The following is a 19,863-nucleotide window of genomic DNA, read 5'->3' as shown; positions in this document are numbered from 1 at the left end:
TCCTCATTTCTCATAGTGAAAGTCACTGTCCACAGGGGGAGTGAGGAGTGGGTTTGGAGCTTATTTTTCAAACGCAGATGTGAGGGATTCTTCACTCGCCGCCAGCAAAAGCACAGCCCTGAAGTCCGCAGTCCTCCGCTTCCAGGGCAGGTAAGGCGAGTAGCAGGGATATGCTGGGAACATCTGGCACTGGGCTTTGCTTTGCCTTTCCGGGAGGGAGAAGGCAGACCTGTTGCAAGCTGAGCGAGTGTCGCTCACCCCAGCTGCCCCGCTCGGGCAACCCCCGACGCACTGGCGGGCGGGGAGATGTGTGGAAGTTACAGGCGGGTGCCTGAGCGCCGTCTTGCCATCGCTGCTGAGCGCGCCAGGCCGAGCTGTGCCCCTTGCAGCCTCGCCAGCCAGCTACGGCACCTAGCCCGGCGCCCGGGGCACAGGTGAAGAATTGAAGGGCTCTACCACCTCCCAGCACGTCAAACTGACATCTCGTAGTACTGCGGAAACTGAGTTTACCGTTTATTTTTTAATACAGTTAAAGGAGGAACCCCGGGGAAAAAAAATGGTATATACAAAATAACGTGTGATAAACAGAGCAGCTCACGTGGTACAAAGACCTGGATATTAAGCTGAAAAGGTCTCACAGAAACCATTTGTGTGCAATTCGCTGCATAAAGCAATAGAAAACATGATTCCTAGTATCAGAGCTTAAGGAAAAAAAATCAACCAGACAACCCACCCTTCGAGAATATAAACCCAAACTGGTGCTAGAAAGGTTTGTCAGTGAAGGTTTTTGTTTCCTTTGGAAGGAGTTACTTAAAGTGTCACAGGAGTCTGTTGCGACGTAGAAAGGCACGGTGCAAAAGCCAGACCCTTCTCCGGGAGGCTGTGCAGTCGTCAGTCAGGAGCAGAAGGAGAGCATGGGGTCGTCGAGAGGAAAAACGCTGTGCCGGTAGAGCTGTCAGAGCTGTGGTGGGGTTGGTAATGTGGAAACGCACCGTGGTTACAGCAGGGAAGGAAGCACGATACTGAAAATGAGCGAAGTAAATAGAAAAAGAGGGCGTTCAGCCCGCAAGAAGCTGGTAGTTTGTGCTGGAAAAGGACAAGCATGGGCTGAAAACGAAACGTGAGAAGCATGAGACACCACTGCCCACGCGGCAACTCCTGCAGTAAGGTCAGGCTGCCTTTGGGAAACGCTGCCTTCCGTGTCACCTGCCTGCTGTGCTTGCAACCAGAATGCTGGAGTGCAAGGAGTGTTGTTTCCTCATTGCCCACCTTACCTCCTGTCTGTCAAAACCCCCTTCCTGAGAATGTTATGAGGTTCCCGTTTCATTTCATACAGTGGGAAGGCAGTAGGAAAGCTGACGGAGCAGCAAGGCTCTGCAGGAGTAGAAAGGGAGCGGTGTCTTACTTTTGACAGCAACTCCATCCCTCCCCCTCATAGCTCAATCCTCTATAAACCGCTTTTAGCCCTCCAGCAGTTTCTGTCTCAGTGTGTACCTGCTAGAAAAAAAGGGAAGCGGATGGGGAATTTCTTTGCCGCGTCCTAACAAGGTAAGCAGCCCCAGCAATGGAACATCCCATAAAGAGGCCATGCGTGGGGCTTTCAGACTTTGGGCTGCCCTGCTAACGACACAGAGGGATAGAGCAGTAAGGGAATGGGGGTCGGAGCGAAAGGGAAGAAGAAACCTTTCAGACTCAGGGCAGGGCTGAGCTAGGTTAGTACGCAGAGTCGCTTAGGAAGCCTGTTGGTGCTTGGGGCTTTTTCTTCTTTTCCCTTCAAAATGAGAAACCACTTTTTCCTACACAGTAGGCAAGAATATCACCCAGATCAGATGAGTCCTGTCCCATGTTAGCATCCTGTAGGGACCTTCCTTCAGGTCCCGGCTGGGTAGAGAGAACGCTGGCAGAAAGCAGCAGCATCCGACGCAGAGTAAATCCCTGTGTTGCTGTGAGCGGCTTCTGAGAATCTGGAGAGCCTTACCCTACCGGGTATTCCTAGGCAGGCGTACAGACGGAAGCAGACCCGTGCGTACGAATCAAGGCCCTGAGTGACATTTCCTTACAGCAGATCCACGCGAGGTAACCGCCGTGTGTTACAGAAATTCAAATGGGGCTTCACAGGCGCGGGTAGGAAGGAAGGCAGGTAATGGCGCGTACCTGTGTGCGCGCACTCGCGGGCTGCGCTGGGCGGGATGCGCTCCTCCATCTCCGGGTGATTTGATGGAGGAGCTGCATCGTGGGACCTGGGTTGGCGAGGCCATCCTTTCAGGGGAGAAAGGGTACAAGGACTTCGGCCGCTGCTGCAGGCAAGCAGTATTAGTTAGCTGTTAGGCGTGCCGTCGGTATGTGTCATTCCCTAAAAAGTCCCGGAGCAGTGAAAAGAGGCGTGAGCCATGTAGTCCCACCTCAAGGTGCTTTTTCACGGAAATCATGTGCACTGTTGCCTCTTTAGGGGAGAAGGGACATGTACCTGTAATGGTCAGGTCCAAATCCAAAGTCTTCCAGCACGAAGCGCTGGCAGATACCCACGCGAGGTGGAACACAGAAGAAGTTTTAGCTGCTCCCGGTCGCACCGTGGAGGCCCAGCCTGACTCGGGATTGCATGTTGGGGCCTCCCAAAGGCCAGCTCTGCATTCCCAAAGGGGTAGGTGGGCGTGGGCGACCTGCTCGGGCTCTGCAGGCCCCTGGATTCTCATAGAGGCAGCATCAAAGCCAGAGCATCCCAAACTCTTCAACGGGTGTGTCGATGCTGGCAACACTCTTCTGCTCGGTTGTGGGAGCGCGGAGGGTCCTCCCAATTGGAATTCCAGCACCGCCTTTGTAGCAAGACCACCCTCCAGCTTCTCTGGTGTGTGGGGGGACATTGTATTTGTTCACACAGATTGTGTTGTCAGTCTTCATGAGGCGTTTTCTGCTGCCGCCTTTCAGAGCGCCGAAGGGTGAACACAGTAAGCATGGCTGTACAAGTGGGGACTGCAGTGCGGGATGCACAGGATGAAAAACCTGAGGGACACAAAGAAAAGGTTTTACTGATTTCCCCCACCTTCTCCTTAATCCTAAATGTAAGCCAGACCGTTGCAGAGCCGGGGCGGACAGGGATCACCTGCGTTAGCCCTCCAGGAGAGGGCTCCCATTCCAGCAAAGACAGAGCTGTGCAGAGCCCGGCAGCCCAAGACGGGCACTGGGACGAGCAGCAGACCGGCTCGACGCCTGCTGCGAAAGCCTTTGGACCGTAGAGAGGTGCTATCCCTCTGCCAAGTGACTCGGGAACGTGCCGCCCCGTTTCAGCAGCAGCGGGACACGGCGCGGCATGTGGCACAGCGATGAGATGACAGCCACTGAGGAAGCACAGCTTCCATCCATCCCTGTCCACAGCCAGCCACCGCTCCGGGCACCGGAGCTGGGAAACACCAGCCGCTTACAGAAAAAGCCTGGCAAACGTCTACAGCAAAAGAGGAATGTGGCAGAATGGATTTATTCGGTAGGTGAACTCCCACCACTCCCATCACAAAACCCCCCAGAATTCATGCTAACCAGGGCTCTGGTATCTGTTCCAGATAGGGCCTTCCCCGCAGGAAAACATGAGTGGGTGGTCAGGTTTGGAAATGAGACAAGTGGCCTGAATGATAGTTTCCCCTCCTTTCCCTCACCAAAACGTTAAGTTTTTAGATTACTGCACCGCTCGGCGTGACAAATCCATGGCTCTATGGTTGTTGCGCTACAGCGTTTCAGCAGGCTGTAGGGAGAGCAGGAAACGCAGTCACCTGGATAGTGATGCGAGCAAGAACAGTTAGCTCCTAATCCTTCCTTAAGTCTCCTGGCTCGAAAAATGTCTTTTTGGAGGATCCAGCCCTGAACACAGCCGAGCTTCCAAGCCAAAGTGAATATTGTACGTCGTGGTCCTGAAACCCTGGTAAGCCAGGCTTCTCCCCAGCCCCTTCATCACAACACCTTCTCCAAAGTAACTCCTTTCATAGAGCATTTCCTGGGCAAGTCTCAGGGAGAAAACCTCTCCATTCCTCAAGCTGCTGAAGGAGTGGGGATATCTAATCTTACTGGGAAGGCTGGCATTGTTCTCTTGTCGTTCACCTCTCCCTCACCACCATTTGCTCAGTCCTTCATTTCCATCATCAGTGATGTTCCCACGTTCATGCGTCAGGTCGGGCATGTGGCTCACACAGCATCCGTGAGAAATACCCTCTGGGGAATGGAACCGCGTGTGGGACCCACAGTAGTGATGAGCCTTGCAAGTCCAACAGGACAGGAACTAGAAGACTGCCCAGTTTGTAGCTGGGGGGGGCCATAAAACGAGCAGAGGGGCAGTGGCAGGGGATGTCACTGCAGATCCTGGCAGATGGATGACCGCGTGTCGTTGTTTAACTCCGGCTAGCAAAATGCCACAAAGCCGCTCTCACAAATCCCCCTCCCCTCCTCCAGCAGAGGGGAAGAATCGGAGGTAAAAGAAATAAGGAAGCTCGTAAAATCGAGATAAGAACTACTTACTAATTGAATCTTTCCTGACTGAACCCAGCACACCGTGCTACAAGCCCCCCTCTCAGATACTAACCAGCTTCCTTACACAGGTTAGGGGGAGACACTGACCTTCCAAGCTGGCCAATGTGCCTTTTCTTTCATCTCTCTTCATCCCCATTCAGTCCCTAAAAAAGTATGTTAATTAAGGAAATGAACGCCACAAAAACTTGCATGCCATCCACGCAGGGCCCGTTCTGCGGAGGAAGCAGCTGAGCACCCAGGAATTTCGGTCCTCTAACAAACGAAGTAACGCCCCACGGACAATGTGAGCATCATCCCTCCAGTTACCTGATGGGACACACTGCGTGTCTGGGTTGGCAGCAGGGCCCTTCCGCTTTATTTGCCCTGATGGATGGCGCTCGCTCATGTTAAAAGCCATTCATGGGTTTGTGAGCTAACGTCGCGTGAGGATCTGACAGTATCTGAGGAGCTGTTTTGCCAAGAGAAGAATGGGGAAGAAAACTACCTGCAAATGTGACCTGGTCATACAGACGATGTTTCAGATGTCACTTTATACCTCACGGTTGTCTTCGTACATTCTTTCACACCCTCTCCCGTGGAATCCTGCCGCTTGCAACAGTGGGAGCAGACTGAAAAAGAAGATTCCCCGTTAGTGTTTGGAACCCCAGAAGACCTAAGAGCGCTGAATCCAAATGTTGTCTTTGACCAAGTGAAGTAAAAAGAAGATTCCCCGTTAGTGTTTGGAACCCCAGAAGACCTAAGAGCGCTGAATCCAAATGTCTTTGACGAAGTGAAGTATAACTGAGAGTGGGAAGACAGGAGAGAAGAAATGAAAGAAAAAAGAAATCTTTTCGGTCTGGTTACTTCTGTTTTTCCTTGCCAGGACCTATCCCTGCAGTACATCCGAGTGCGGCTGGCCCATAGCCATAGTCTGATCTGATAAAGCTCTGTTGTACATAAGTGTTATCTATACAGTGTCATATGGATAAACCAGTTCTCTTTAGCACAGGGCTACGACCTCAGCCTGGCACTGACAGATTGCCACGGGCTAAGGTGAGGTCAGAAGGGAAATAATGGTAAAAGGTGCACGTCATGAAGTGCAGTTCGCCAGGCACGTGAAAGAACGCTGGTGTTGGAACCAGCTGAACAGCTCTTGGAGTGCTTCAGAAGGAGTTCAGGCTAAACAGGTCCCCTTAGTACCTCAGCATCTCTGAATGACTTGTGTTTTAATAATTCAAGTTGAATCTCGCTGTACTGTTACAGCAAACTGTACTTACTCAGACTGTACAACACGGATTCTACGCTATTCGTAACGTATACTCCAATCTTGGTCTAATCTTGGTGCTTTGTGTTAAATGAAGACAAAAAATTAAAAAATCTAGAGTGTTTTTATTCTTAAATTACTGCAAAGGTAGGATGTGAGTTCCTCAACGCTGCGAACCTCAGCAAGGCATCTGTATGTTGTGGTCACCACCGCAAGCACGCATTTGAGAACTCTTACTCCTGATTTGCTCTATCTTCCTTCCCTCCCACACTTCAGCTCTGCGAAGCACGGGGTTTTTGAGCTCAGAAACCACTCAGCGGCACGGCAGCTCCCCGCTCAGCTTCCCGTAGGGCAGGACGACGCAGGTACTCTCCAGCTCCCATGGTAGCTCTGGAGAAGGGGCCTGTAGCAACACCAACAGGGAGCATTCGTAGGACAGAGGGCTCCCTTCCGGGCAGGTGGCAACGCGCAGCAGCACCGAAATGTGACAACGGTACAAACTGGGATGTTGGACTGAAGCTCTGGCTTCAGTTTCTCACAGTATACGCCTGGTCTGGAAGGCGGCTGTAGGAAACTGCGCCACCTGACTTGGCAAATCTATTCCCCGCGCATATTGGGAACGTGGGACCGCGAGGGAAGTTCCGGTTTATGCAGCCGTGTCCCATGCTGGTGCAGGTGATCGCATTCTACCACATTGCTATGCTTTTTACATCTGCTTTAGAAGCAGCCCGGCTTCTATATAAAAGGCTGTCTCAGAATGCTCCGGAATCTTACTAATTTAATGGTAAGGAACCTTTTAATTTCCAGCCTATATTTGTTTCGAGCCAAATCTTCCAATTCCCGTTCATTTTCTCTGTTTTTTCTCGGTTTCAACCTGCTTGCTGCTTTCCATAGCCCCGGGAAACAGCAGTGGAGAACCAGCACCGGTGCCATAGGAGCACATGAGTGGAAAATGAGGAGGTGCACAAGAGTCGCTGCCTTCCAGAAACTTCCTTTCTTCGTGATAAAACACCAAAAAGAAAATTATCCCACCCGACTCCGTGGTCACAGTGGTTTCTGAAGGGATGTGGTTGGCGAGAAGGGGAGAAGAAAAATAGTAATGGGACCCCCACACCTCTGACGTGGGAGTGAACTGACCTGTAGCTGAAACAGGGGTGGTAGAAGACACAAGCACGGCAAACTTACGCGTGCCCCTGAGTCAACTGAGTCCCTGGTGCCTAGCAAATCACCTCCTTCCAGCGGGGAGTAATGGGTCCCCCTCCCCTCGGACGTGGGAGTGAACTGACCTGTAGCTGAAACAGGGGTGGTAGAAGACACAAGCACGGCAAACTTACGCTTACGCGTGCCCCTGAGTCAACGGAGTCCCTGGTGCCTAGCAAATCACCTCCTTCCAGCGGGGGAGACCGCTGTGAGTGGGACAGACCGGTCACTTCTGGTTTGGGTGGGCTGAACACAGGGCACTCTCAGTGTGGGATTCTTGTCTCCGGCCTTGACTTCCTCAGTGACCTGACAGAACTCGATGATTGGGTGGTATTTCTAACATGTTGCAAGGCCTGCCGTCTTTACCCAGCCCTGCTTTTCAAACCTGCTCGCAGGGTGGGGAGAGGACATCTACCGCTCTCCCCTTTCAGCGCTGGCTGGATGCCCAGCTGCCTTCGTAAGCCCACACCTTCACAGCCTTCCTGGCTAGGTCACTTAGACGTGACTAGGAACAACGGCTAACAGATGGGATGTTTTTGAGCCACAAATAACCTCTAAACATTTACTCAGCCGCCAGCTAACCCTGAGGTCCCCTTTGCCATTGAAAAACTCCTGGAGATGCGTCTGGAGTTACTCAGGTCTTCATAGCGATGGGCAGGGCTCTTCACCTGTGCCGGTTTTGGCCACACAAAGAAAGCAGATCCATCTTTCCTAATTGGGGTTCTCCTAAAAGTGGGACATTGCTATGCTCAAGTCCTTTCTGTGGCCTTAGTGCTATGTATTCTCCTCACTTTGGCTCTGTGACTTTTCTGGGGGATTGTCTAGGGTGTGTAGAGGGATCCCATTTTGAAACTGCCAGTGCTCATCTGTATCTAGCATGATCACCAAGTTTCTTGGCATCTTCAAGCATCTTAATATATGCAAATGGACCTTTGTGAATCTCTTCAATTCTGTATAGCCCTGATTTTGGAGGCATTCTGATCTGCTGTCAAAACTCCCCATCACCCCTTCACTCTCAAACCTCAACCCTAATGTTGCCTGCACACAAAATGTAGGAAAGTCCTGAGCTGGACTTAGATTCTGCGACAGTAGATGCTGCATGATGAAAACTGTAAAAAAAAAAAAAAGGAAACGAGAAGAAGGTACGAAAATAGCCAGCGTGTCAGTACAGTTTCTATAAATGTGTATTTTACTTAGAAACTCCATAAGCAGTAAGAGACTGTTTCGTGCAAAAGGAGCTACACTTACCATGCCTTGGGAGGTATCTTGCTGCTAGGGTGATAGCCAAGAGGAAGACGATAATGATGATGCTTGTAGCAATAATGACATTGTAAGACAGAGGCACAGTAGGGACAACGCAGTCGTCTGTTTTTTCTGAGACGGAAGAAATAAGACATAAATAAAGGGCCCAAGAACATACTGGCATTTTCATGTAAGAGCAGGTATGTGAATTTTGCGGGTTCTGCCCAAATTCCAACTCAGATATTCAGCCTAAAAAATTACCTGTTCAACAAACAAACAGGCAGAGCTGGCACCTATAATTTCTTACGTTACCCCCCATTTGCCATGTGCTGAAATTTCTAACACGTGCACAGAATCTGGAACGCTGGGTCTTTGTCCAGACCAGGACTGAGACAGGCAATACTTAAAAACCACATAAGCTGGTTTTAAAGAAACTAGTTACGCTTGGTGAAAAAGTCTGAAAAACTTTTTCACCAAGTCTGAAAAGGTCTGAAAAACTTTGAGAATGGAAAACTTCCATTCTCAAAGGTACTCTGCAGTCTTTCTTACTGTTTTCACCAGATTTATGCCTAATTTTTTCCCTCTGAATTCACAGGTGATGGAGGATGATACATTAAACAGACTAGAATAGACTTTTTTTAGACTGGTAGGAGAGGAGCGTTGTGACAGAGTTCAGTGTCAGTGGCTCTGGAGCCTGGTGACCATTCTGCCCCTTGGACATCAGGATAACGGGCTGTTCTTGCACAGTGCAGGACAACCCTAATTCAACTGGAGGGGCAGGCTGGGTGCATGTTCGTAGGTTTTCAGATTTTCATCATCTGCACCTGGCACAATTAAGCACCATTCAACTTCTGAGACACCAGCCAGATCCGCCATACCATCTCCCCCTCCCCTGTAGGGGCTGTAGGTTTGCCTCTGGTTTGTGTGCCAGAGGCTGTGTTCCGTCTGGAACTCTGTGTTCACGGAAGGCTTGGTTGGAGGGCCGTTTCCATTGTACCAAAACGGGACTGATTCCACATCTTAAAAATCCAAAAGCGGGGGGTTGTGACTGCTGTTGTCAGCGTTGATTTCACCCTCCTCTGCGAATCCGTGGGACAGCAGTGTATTACTATTGCTACTTTTTGTGCTGCTCTCCTTTCCTAAGCAGCACGATACCCATAACCTTCCCCCACTGCCATCTCGAGGGGCATTATGCGCTACACCCAGCCATAACCAATCTCCAGAAAGCGCTAGTTTCTGGCATTCATCCTGAAGCTGAATGGCACCTCTCCTCCCGAGCCCCTTTGGTTTTACTGAGTCTGATGGGTACCTTGATGAATAAGGTACAGTTCCTTAGGAAAAACAGCGCTTCTCCAGCTTCCCTTGAAGGTGCCCTTACCTCCACAGTGAAAACATCAGACCCGGAGACGTTTCAGAATACGTTTTTGGTAACAACGTTAAAAATAATAAGTAAAAAAAAATCCTTTTGGCTTTAAGAGTTTTTCTTGCAAATCCCCTTTCACTGCAAAACATCTGGACGGCAGCGTGCTGCCTTCCCTCATGCTGTTTCCACTTGTGCCTCAAGCTTTTCAAAGCGCAGACTTATCTATTATGTTGTCGCTTTTAAGCCACGCAGAGTGTTGGGATTTTTTCCGTGTGAGTTAACCCCATATTAAATGTGTATGAAAGCAGAATTGTGTCTAGACCCCAGCTGACAGTTTCTGTCACTGAAGCAACAACGAACATGCTTGTTAAATGAGGACACTCTTTTTAAGGGCAGCCGGTGGCTTTTAAGGCCCGCGCGTCCCTCCGCTCGAGTAGCAGGTCTGTGTCCCGCAGCTGGCAGCAAGGCCGTGCTGGTGTGGCGGGGGCTGAATGGTGGCGACCCCAACCCGTGGGAGCCACCAGATCACAACGGGATCCAGTTTCCCCTCTGCCCAGCTGTGGCTCACGGCAGAGCAGCAGGAAGACGGAGCTGTCTCCGCTTGTCGGTCAGGGTCGCAGCTATCCTCTCGCACCTCTGCTGTCTGACAGCCTTGGAAATGTTTTGGTGTGCAGCTCACAGGCGGGATCACTGGGTCATCCTCGCATGAGCAGGTACACAAAACCTTCCGCTTTCTCAAAGAGGCAGCCCAGCAGATCCAACAAAATGGTTTTGTGACACAAAGGGGTAAGAAGACCTACCCAGAAGCAAGCTGGCGGACTTGACAAGGCCGTCGTATTCCATGGAGCAAGTGATGTTGACGTCTTTGGTCACGTTGAGCCGCAGTTTGCCAGTGACGTTGTAGGGGCTGAGGCTGGACTCGGACACCCAGCTGGTGATCCAGTCCACAGACATGTTGTTGTCAAGGGCTCCAGAGATTGTGGGTTTGGGGAAGCCTCCGTGAGAAGAACACCTTACCACCATCTCAGTTGATTCGCAAGAATTAGCGGACACCTCTGCTGTTATGTCCGGCTTACTGAAGTCGGCTGAAGCAAGAAACGTTTAGTTACTGTTCCGTCAGATCAGAGCGAGTGCCACAGTCTGCACCACACCTCGCCGGCCTAACGCTGCTTCCACGGTTTCTGCCGCCCGCAAACCCACAGTCGAGGCTGCCCGGTTACTAGTGCTCAACGCTGCGTGGCTGACCGGCGGCAGACAGGGAGAGACATGGATTTCCTTCCCAGCCCACTGGCTGTTGGGCAATACAGCACGGACAGCCAGTCTGGAAAGTCCCTCCAAACCTCCCAGCCGGCTTCACCCAGGCTCCCTGATCAGTCACCGGGGAGTTACACCTTTCTGCATTCCAGCAGCGGTGAGGGGAGCTTTCCCTTTGCTGATCCCCACAATAACCCATCCCACTTTTCCAAAGGGAGCAGTCTACCACAGTTAACTACAGCTGGCCTGTGAAAGCAGCAAGGGTATTTCTGGAAGGAAAGAAACTGGAGTATTTGTGGTGGAGGAAAACAGATCTGTTGTTTCACATTTTTCATGCAGTTAACTCCTCAGCCCTCATGGCTAGAGATGGTGCTGGCAGTGCACTTCCCTTTTTTCATATCAGTTCCCAGAAAGATCACTAAATTTGTCTCCTTGCCCGTATGCCCACCATGCCCTCAAGACAGGCAGGTGATGGCCAAACCTCAGGAGCTTGGTTTTGTTTTGTTTTGTTTGGTTTTTTTTTTCTGACAAACCTCATTCTATATGGGGAATGGCCATTCGCTGGCCTGTCTGGAAGATTCCTGGAACATTCTGCTGCTAAAGTTATTCAAATGTATGTGTATATTTATATATATGTATATCTGCCTTTGGTTGAAACCGACCACCACAAAAACAGTGGTGGAAATGGAAAATAATGTCAACGGAACTTTCTGTAGCCTCCAAGAAAAGAATCAGATTCGTTTTGAGCAAAGGAACCTAAATTGTTTCTGGAAGGTAAAAAGCCTCAATTCTCCAGCTGAGTTTGGCCTGGGGTTGTGGAGCTGCAGCGCAGCCCCCCCCAGAGCCTTGGCTCCGAGGGGCTGGATGCGGGGCTGAGATGCCGCTGTGGCCGCGGAGGAGCTATGCCGCCCCATTCCTCTTTCGTCTTGGATGCTTCCTGTGCAGCGAGGGCTTGGTCTCTGCTCTGCCCAGAAGACAGGAGAGACGGCCCAGGGCACCCACCGGCAGTGGCGCCTGGCAGGGGGTCCTCGCCCGAGAGGGAGGTGTCGAGGGGAGGATGGTGGGAAAGACTAATCTCTGCGCCTGCGGTAGCTTTGGAAAGGCAGGGAGGGAGCCTGCTGGAATGGAAATACAGGGGCCTTAACACAACTTCCAGCTCCCTTTTAGGCTTCCTGATGCGAGTCTACGTGCCACACACTGACCCAAGCCTGGGGGGGTGTCTCATACCCCCGGAGGCTGGCTCTGGGAAGCTGGGGCAGGGCAATCCACCTACCTGTAACGAAGAGGGTGACAAGCTCATCACACACAACTAAGTTCTGCGTAACTGTGAGGTACTGAACCACGCACTGGTAAGGGCCATTGTCCAGGATTTCCACGGGGGAGATCCGCAGGCTGAGGTTCCTGCTGTCCATCTCCGTGCGGTTCTCGTACCGCTTGTGCTGGGAGATCATCGTCCCCGGGCAATCCACCTACCTGTAACGAAGAGGGTGACAAGCTCATCACACACAACTAAGTTCTGCGTAACTGTGAGGTACTGAACCACGCACTGGTAAGGGCCATTGTCCAGGATTTCCACGGGGGAGATCCGCAGGCTGAGGTTCCTGCTGTCCATCTCCGTGCGGTTCTCGTACCGCTTGTGCTGGGAGATCATCGTCCCCGCTGCGTAGGCAAGCACTACCTCCGTGGTGTTCTTCTGCCAGTAGACCCGGTAATTATGCAGGCTTTCGGAGCTGGGGATTTCATGACAGCAAGGCAGGCTGACTTCTTCCCCAGCTTTGCTTTTGACTACTTTCTTCTCCAGTGCGGAGCCTGTAGCGGGGAGGCAAACAAAAGGCAGTGAGACAGTGGTATAGCCTCTTGCCAGGGCGAAATTTCGCTGGCCCCTTAACAGAGCCCACACCTCAGAGTAAGGAATTGCCATTACTCGTAGAAAGGGATGAAATCAAACACGCCCAAGCTGCTGTATTCTCCGCTCTCCCTTGTCAGAGCTCAGCATTTGGAAGGTCTGTGTCACCTTCTGGTGGGTTCCCTGCATGCCAAACAGGGCCTCGGTGTACTGTTAGTTTGGGGGTTTGGGGGTTTTTTTGGAAGGTTGTTTTTTGGGGTTTTTTTAAAACAACAAAAAAAACCCCTTCAAGATCCCAAGAAAAGCCTTTAAAGATCCCAGAAGCTAGAAGCAGCCCTACAATGATAAACACAGGTTACAGCCACACCGCCACCAGCCCCCTAGTATTAGCAAATGAACAATTTTGCCTAGTCTAGCTAAAACAGATTTGTATTTGCGAGGGCCCACGGGCCTCCCTTGGGGTTACTTGCAAACCAGCACAGACCTTCTCCAACTCCTGCCCCTGCCTGTGTCATGCCTAGTATACAGACACGTGCCTCCAACGACAAGACGGGCCCTCGCAAGGGGCAACTTGGGCGTGACCACCAAAACTGGTGAAGGGTCTGGAGAATATGTCTTATGAGGAGCGACTGAGGGAACTGGGCTTGTTTAGCCTTGAGAAGAGGAGGCTGAGAGGAGACCTGATCACTGCCTACAACTCCCTGAAAGGAGGTTGTGGAGAAGTGGGTGTTGGTCTCTTCTCCCTAATGACAGATGATCGGACGAGGGGGAATGGACTCAAGCTGCGCCAGGGGAGGTTTAGATTGGATGTAAGGAAGAAGTTCTTCACCCAAAAGGTTATCACACACTGGAACAGGCTGCCCAGGGAGGTGGTGGAGTCACCGTCCCTGGATGTGTTTAAGAGACGGGTGGATGAGGTGCTGAAAGATATGGTTTAGTGCTGGACAGATACGGTTGGACTGGATGATCTCTAAGGTCTTTTCCAACCTAGTGATTCTATGATTCTATGATTCTATGACTTTGGCCAGGTTGGCAGTAATCCCCCTGCTTCGCACCACGACTTCTACGTGTGCCGCTCCCGTGATCAGCCCTGCTCTCCCAATCTCCCTCCTCTTCCCAGTGGACAGGTGCTCGCAGGGACCAGGACCTGGCATGGGAGGGAGCAGCCTGGCAAGGAACTCCTGCCGCTGCTGGGAGAGTGGCCTGGTGCTGCCGCGTGGTCCTGTGCTGCACCAAGGCCAGGGCAGACGGTTGGGCTTTCGCCTGGGTTTGTGCAACCTTCAGGATGATGCTTATCCCTGCGTATCCCACTTCGTTAGTCCAGAAGGTTGGGTTGTTTTGTGTTTGCCCTGCTGGCCTCAGCTTCGCTGCCTCAGCACCCATCTCCAGTAGTGGAAGGGGGACACCAGTTTGTTCCATGCCATTGACTCAGAGCAGAAAAACAAGGAAATAGCCAGCCTCTGGACAGAGAAGATTCAAATCATCAGCAAAGTCTGGCTGGTGCTGGCTCACACGTTACCGTCACTGCTAACGCCTCACCGCAGCCGTGCCGCACGCGGGCACAGCCTCAGCTGAAGTCTCCGCCACAGCCGCAGGCTCCTTGCCCGCTGGGGCTCGTTGGCTTAGCGGTGACTGACGGACCCGTGGGATGCCATCACGCAGCCTGGCAGCGACGCCCCTGCGGCATGCTGACCTGCACGCCCTGGTGAAGGGCTGTGTGATGCCCCAGCTGTCGGTGCTGGAGGGAGACAAGTGGCTGCTCAGCCAGTGCCCGGCACAGACAGACCTCGGGCAGCAGCGGGGGCCGCTGGCTGAAGTTCAGCCCAGGCGGAGAGCCTGGGACAGCACGTGAAATAGGCTTTCACCCCCTCCCCCACGGCACACCTACCCCTGTCCCGCTTGCGCGCTTTATATCACATCTGTTGGAAACACACTGAAAAATACTGAGGAGGTCCTGGCAACATTATTCAGTGTTTGAACATTAATTAAATGAAATAGAATTTGTAACTAAATGAGCAACTTCTCATTGAACTGGGTTCCCTCCACTCAGCCACTGCAGTAGTCTTCCAAAAGGAAGGAGTCAAACACATTTTTTTTCCAGCCACTACCTGTACTTCCCCTTACAATGCATCACAGAATCTGAGCAACACGGCTGGGGCCGACGGGGAGCCCACTCAGCCCACTGGCCTGTGTCAGCCAGCAACTGCCAGCAAACTGGTAGATGCTCAGAGGGCTGGGGCCCCTCTGCTATGGGGACAGGCTGAGGGAGTTGGGCTTGTTCAGCCTGGAGAAGAGAAGGCTCCAGGGAGACCTTATAGCACCTTCCAGTACCTGAAGGGGCTACAAGGAAGCTGGGGGGGACTTTTTACAAGGGCCTGTAGTGACAGGACAAGGGGGAATGGGTTTAAATTGAAAGTGGGGAGGTTTAGATTGGGCATCAGGAAGAAGTTCTTCCCGGAGAGGGTGGTGAGGCACTGGAAGAGGTTGCCCAGAGAAGCTGTGGATGCCCCATCCCTGGAAGAGGTCAAGGCCAGGCTGGATGAGGCTTGGAGCAACCTGGTCTAGTGGAAGGTGTCCCTGCCCATGGCAGGGGGGTTGGAACTGGATGGTCTTTAAGGTCCCTTCCAACCCAAACCATTCTGTGATTCTATGAAAAAACAGTTGTTCCACACCCCACAGGACAAGAACGGCCATACCCTGCCAACCACTGCCAGCCAGGAATTTAAGGACTTCTTGGCATCAGCAGTTTAACTGCTACTGCTCGACCTACCCTTCAGCAGTAGTTCTTTCCCCTTCGGGAATGCACATATATTTTTGGCTTCCACAACATCCTGTGATGATGAGTTACGGGGTTTGATTACATACTGTGTGAAAAAGCATTTCCTTCTGGTCACCTTAAAAGCAGCCCACTTCAGCCTGTGATTCTTGAAGTTCCTCCTCCTGTGTGTCTGCACGTATTTGTGCGTGTGTTCTCTCCCTCAACCACGTCTTCGCTTGTTCTCACAGTCCAGCTCTTACTACCGCTGGAGAGACAAGAGCAGCCAGTCAAATTTCGGGATTGTGGAGCCTGGTAAAGGAAAACTTCGATTTTCTTTTGCAGAGACAGGGGAAGAGTAGGCGTACAGTAAATGTCAGGGTGACAGGGCATCATGAGTTGCATGAGGTTCTCCGTGCCTTGCCCCTAAGAGTCTCCTTTGCAACCAAAAGGAGAACAAAAACCTACTTGGCCGTACATGTGCTGGGGCTGGAAACTCCTGCTGATGTCACATCTACCCTTAAAAGGCTCTGCACCCTTGAAACTGCAACCTGAGTGCTGCAAGCCTGAAGGAACCAAAGTCCACGAGGAGTCATTCAGCCCCGCAAAAGTCCCCTTTCACTTTAAAGGTGAACTGCAAAGCAAAAATGAAAATTCAGTTCTGTCCCGTTTCTGTGCCGAACGCTCTCCGTAACCAGGCTGTGGGGGAGGTACCCACCGTGGAAATAACTTCTAATGACTTTTCTAGAAAATAAAGACCCCTCCTCTTCCCAGCCCCTGAAGCCCACCCACTCACTCCCTTGCTGGGCGCGCATGTCGCCCCGGTGTGTGGCACCACTGAATAGATGAAAGGGCTGACTTTCTGTTCTCGGGCGGAAAACCAGGTTTCATTCAAACTACACCTGTGCTGTGGATGCCCCATACGGCAGGGCTGATGAGAACAGAAAGGTGAGCGTAGAGGAAAACCATCCCTTCTTCTTCGCTCCGAGAGTCAGCAAGGAGAGCTGTTGAGCCCGTATCCCGATCTCCTTCACTCCTCACCCAAGCTGCGTTTCAGAAACTCCACGGCCACAGAGAGCTTGGTTAGCCTGGGAGCAGATTGCCTCTGGGACAGAAGTCCTGCAGACATCTGGCCGTAAAAGGTGGTGAAGGACCACGCAACGCTCTAGAGAAGCGGCACTGGAGCCGTGGCTTTCTCCTGGTGGCCATCCCCTGGGGTCAGAGCGGCAATCACACCCAACAGTCCCCGGGAAATTCTGCAGCTCGGGCTCCTCGTTTTCTGTGAATAGCACATGCACCCCAAACTTGCAGGATTTATCCTTTGAGGACAACACAGTATTTTACAGGGATTTCCGAGCAAGACAGATAATAATGAAAAATTGAGGAATTTTGAAAAGCTGAGTTTTTAAAGGACTAGACGCTCCCCCTTGGTCTTTTCTTTACCCAGGTGAGTTTACCAGTAAGGAATCAGATTCTTCCAAAGCTTTCCATGGAGTTAAAATTCAGTAAACGCCCTCTGCTCTGTTGAAATATGTGAAGAAATGCTCTGTACTTAAATCAGTGTTGTGTGACAGACACCTGTGAACGCACTGATCACAGAAAAGACCCCGCCAGATGCCAGACAACTTCCATGTGGAGAGGTGATGTTTCAGCAGTGCATATAAATGCATATGAGCCTCCTAGGAGCCTTCTAGCCACTTCAGCAAGTAGAGGCATACAGAGGAAGGTCTCGGCATGCAGAGGAACAGGAACAGCCCTCTCCCCTTGCACAACCCCAAGCCCAACCTTCCAGTCACAAATCACAGGCCTGCTGCTGCCCTTCAGCTGCCCTGGCAAAGCAAAGCAGCTGCAAGCCCAGTTTGCCTCTCTCATGACATAGTGACCTCTTGTGAGGTCACGTTCCCTTACTCATCCCAAATGCCGTGAGAGAGAGGGGCAGAAGAGAAGGCATCCCGAAGAAAAACAGCGACACACTTCATTCGGCAGTGGTTCCACTCAGTCTCGCTTCCTTGTACCCACTCACACTAGTCGAGCGTGCCTGTTAAGCGACAGGATTAATCCTAGTTTCCCATGATGTCATGCCTTGCCTGAGGTAGGAAAACAGAGGTTTTTCTACAACTTCAGCTCTGCTTGCTTCTGCGCCATAACCTCAGGGCAGTTTAGCGAGGGCACGGCGTCACTTACGTGGCTTTATGCACTTCCCGTCTTCACATTGCCACATTCCTCCTAAACAACACAGTAACCTGCCTTTGACCAGCTCTACGCTGCCCGATTCGGCAGCGATTATGATATCCCCATGGTGTTTCGGTGCCTGGCTCCTTCAGCAGCCTTCGTTCCCCCTTAACGCCGTTTTGTTTCACATGCCAAGCCTTTAGAGAAGAAAGCCTTGAAACGATGAAGCGGCTGTGAAACGCAGAGGACACCTTCCCGCGTCCATAGGCAGAAAGACAGCCCATCTTTGGGGGCGCACGCTAACCCCATTTTTTTTCCAGCTGCACAACTTGAGGCCATATTGATGACAAATGAAATTATTAAATAATCTTATTTGCCTCCCTGAGCGTGCTTTAAGCAGTGACGTACTGTAGGTAACACTCCTTCTAGAGTGGTTCACGGGGCGCTCCCAACTGGTGTCCGATGTGATCCCATATTTTTAGACAGACACTACTCCCGCTGAAGCCCTCCCTCCGGCTACGGTTTCCTTTGCAGGTTGCAGACCGAAGGCTCCGCTTTCTCCACTCTATTGCTGCTCACCAGAAAGCAGATTTCACGCCCCCCTGATAGGCTTTTTGCCACGAAAGCCGGCAAGGCAACGCAGCCAGACGGGGAATGAAAGGAAGCGCCCTTACTGAGTCACTACTCAGTCAGAAAACCTGGCTTCAAAGGGAAAGTAACTCTACGAAAAGGCTGCGCTATCTGCAATTAGCAACTGAGAAGACGAAAGGGAATCTGAAATACTTTGGTAAAGGGGCTTGCTGGGGCAGCTCCAGCCAGCCGGTACCCCTCCCTCTGGCTCCTGCCCTTGCCCAGATCCTGTTTCGGTACCTCTCGAGATAAAGATCTGCTGCTTTCTGAGTCACCGCTGCCCCGCGCTGGGACAAGCCCACTCCCTGGGTATGTCCAGTCTGCTTTGTTTATGGCGTGAATAAGAACGCAACTCTTTGCCAGTCAGACGGCAGATTTCTGATCTGGGCACGAGCCAAAGGCTCAGATCCAAGCAAGGAGCTGGAGAGGAGATGCCGAACTACTTGGGGGTGGGATGGGGGCTGTATCGTGTCTTGAGATCTTCCACTTTCCTGCGGTGCCCTCTGCATGGGTGTTGCTCGGTGAGCAGGGGAATGAGGACTCACTTATCTCTCGTGCTGCATTCAGGCAGGGGCACCAGGGATGGGGACATAAGGATGTCAGGAAGAAATTTGGCACGGAGAGGGTGGTGAGGCACTGGCACAGGTTGCCCAGAAAAGCTGTGGATGCCCCATCCCTGGAAGTGCTCAAGGCCAGGCTGGATGAGGCTTTGAGCAACCTGGTCTAGTGGAAGGTGTCCCTGCCCACGGCAGGGGGGTTGGAACTGGATGGTCTTTAAGGTCCCTTCCAACCCAAACCATTCTGTGATTCTATGATGTCTTTGACATGGGGACATGAGTGAAGGAAGGAGTCTTTCCACACCTTCCCCCTTTCTCCATTCCCAGCACGTGGAGTGGGTCACCCTGCTAGAATAAAAAAGGGCAGGGAGGATGCTAAATCTGGATGTCCTCAGAGGATTTGCATATTTTAGTTCCTTTTGAGATCAAATTCCTGCAACTGGCTCAGCATTCTTTCGGTTTCCCACTCTGGGGGCAGAGACTAGACATGACGGTTGTGTAAGATGGGCCTTTGGGGGAGATTTGTCGCACACAAAGACAAAAATAAATCAGTTAATTTTTTCCCCCTGCAGACTCTGTCCCTTGCTGACTAGATCACTTTGCACCTCCTCTATATTTATCTCCCAGCTGAAGATGTTCTCAGATCATTTTCCTAATCCCTCCAGTACCACTGGCCCGCATACCACTGTCCTCGCAGCACAGCTTTGGAAGTTGGGGTCCTCCCCACTGCTTAAGGCCCCAGTTTTCTTTCAGTGCTGTCAGTTGGAAGCGATTTTCCGGCACTGGGATGCAATCCTTGTCTGCCAGACAATTAAAACTGCACCGGGGGTTACCTGCTATGGGGAGAGCAGCGGTGCATGGGAAGACTCGCCTCGATGGCCTTTTCTAACCACTTTTGGGCGGCACGGTGGCATTCCGGGCTCGCCAAAAGGTGAACGTCTTTTGAGCACGGTATAGCTGGAGACGCCACCGTTAGCCAGCAGTCAGCACTTTTATTTTCAGCCAGGGAGTCCCCTGGGAGCAATGACATTTTAAAAGCAAAACAGTGAAAGAGCAGAAGCAAAACCCGTGGCATTTCCGCGTTGGGAA

At 51.7% G+C, this 19,863-nt stretch overlaps 1 protein-coding gene across 1 annotated transcript; it reads right to left on the bottom strand.

Moving 5' to 3' along the window:
• Window positions 1-5,013: 5,013 nt before the first annotated feature.
• LOC104516042 (T-lymphocyte activation antigen CD80-like) lies at window positions 5,014-12,623 on the bottom strand (the record flags this gene model as incomplete). Its single annotated transcript, XM_010160238.1, has 4 exons — window positions 5,014-5,120; window positions 8,204-8,329; window positions 10,361-10,645; window positions 12,288-12,623. Coding segments are annotated over 4 exons (854 nt in total), but the record flags the coding sequence as incomplete, so codon positions are not given.
• Window positions 12,624-19,863: the final 7,240 nt, after the last annotated feature.

The sequence above is a fragment of the Eurypyga helias genome, unplaced genomic scaffold (assembly GCF_000690775.1).
Source record: "Eurypyga helias isolate BGI_N326 unplaced genomic scaffold, ASM69077v1 scaffold14351, whole genome shotgun sequence".
In the NCBI taxonomy this organism is placed as follows: Eukaryota; Metazoa; Chordata; class Aves; order Eurypygiformes; family Eurypygidae; genus Eurypyga; species Eurypyga helias.
Note: the sequence above shows the minus strand (reverse complement) of the source record. Positions and strands in the feature narration are given on the sequence as shown.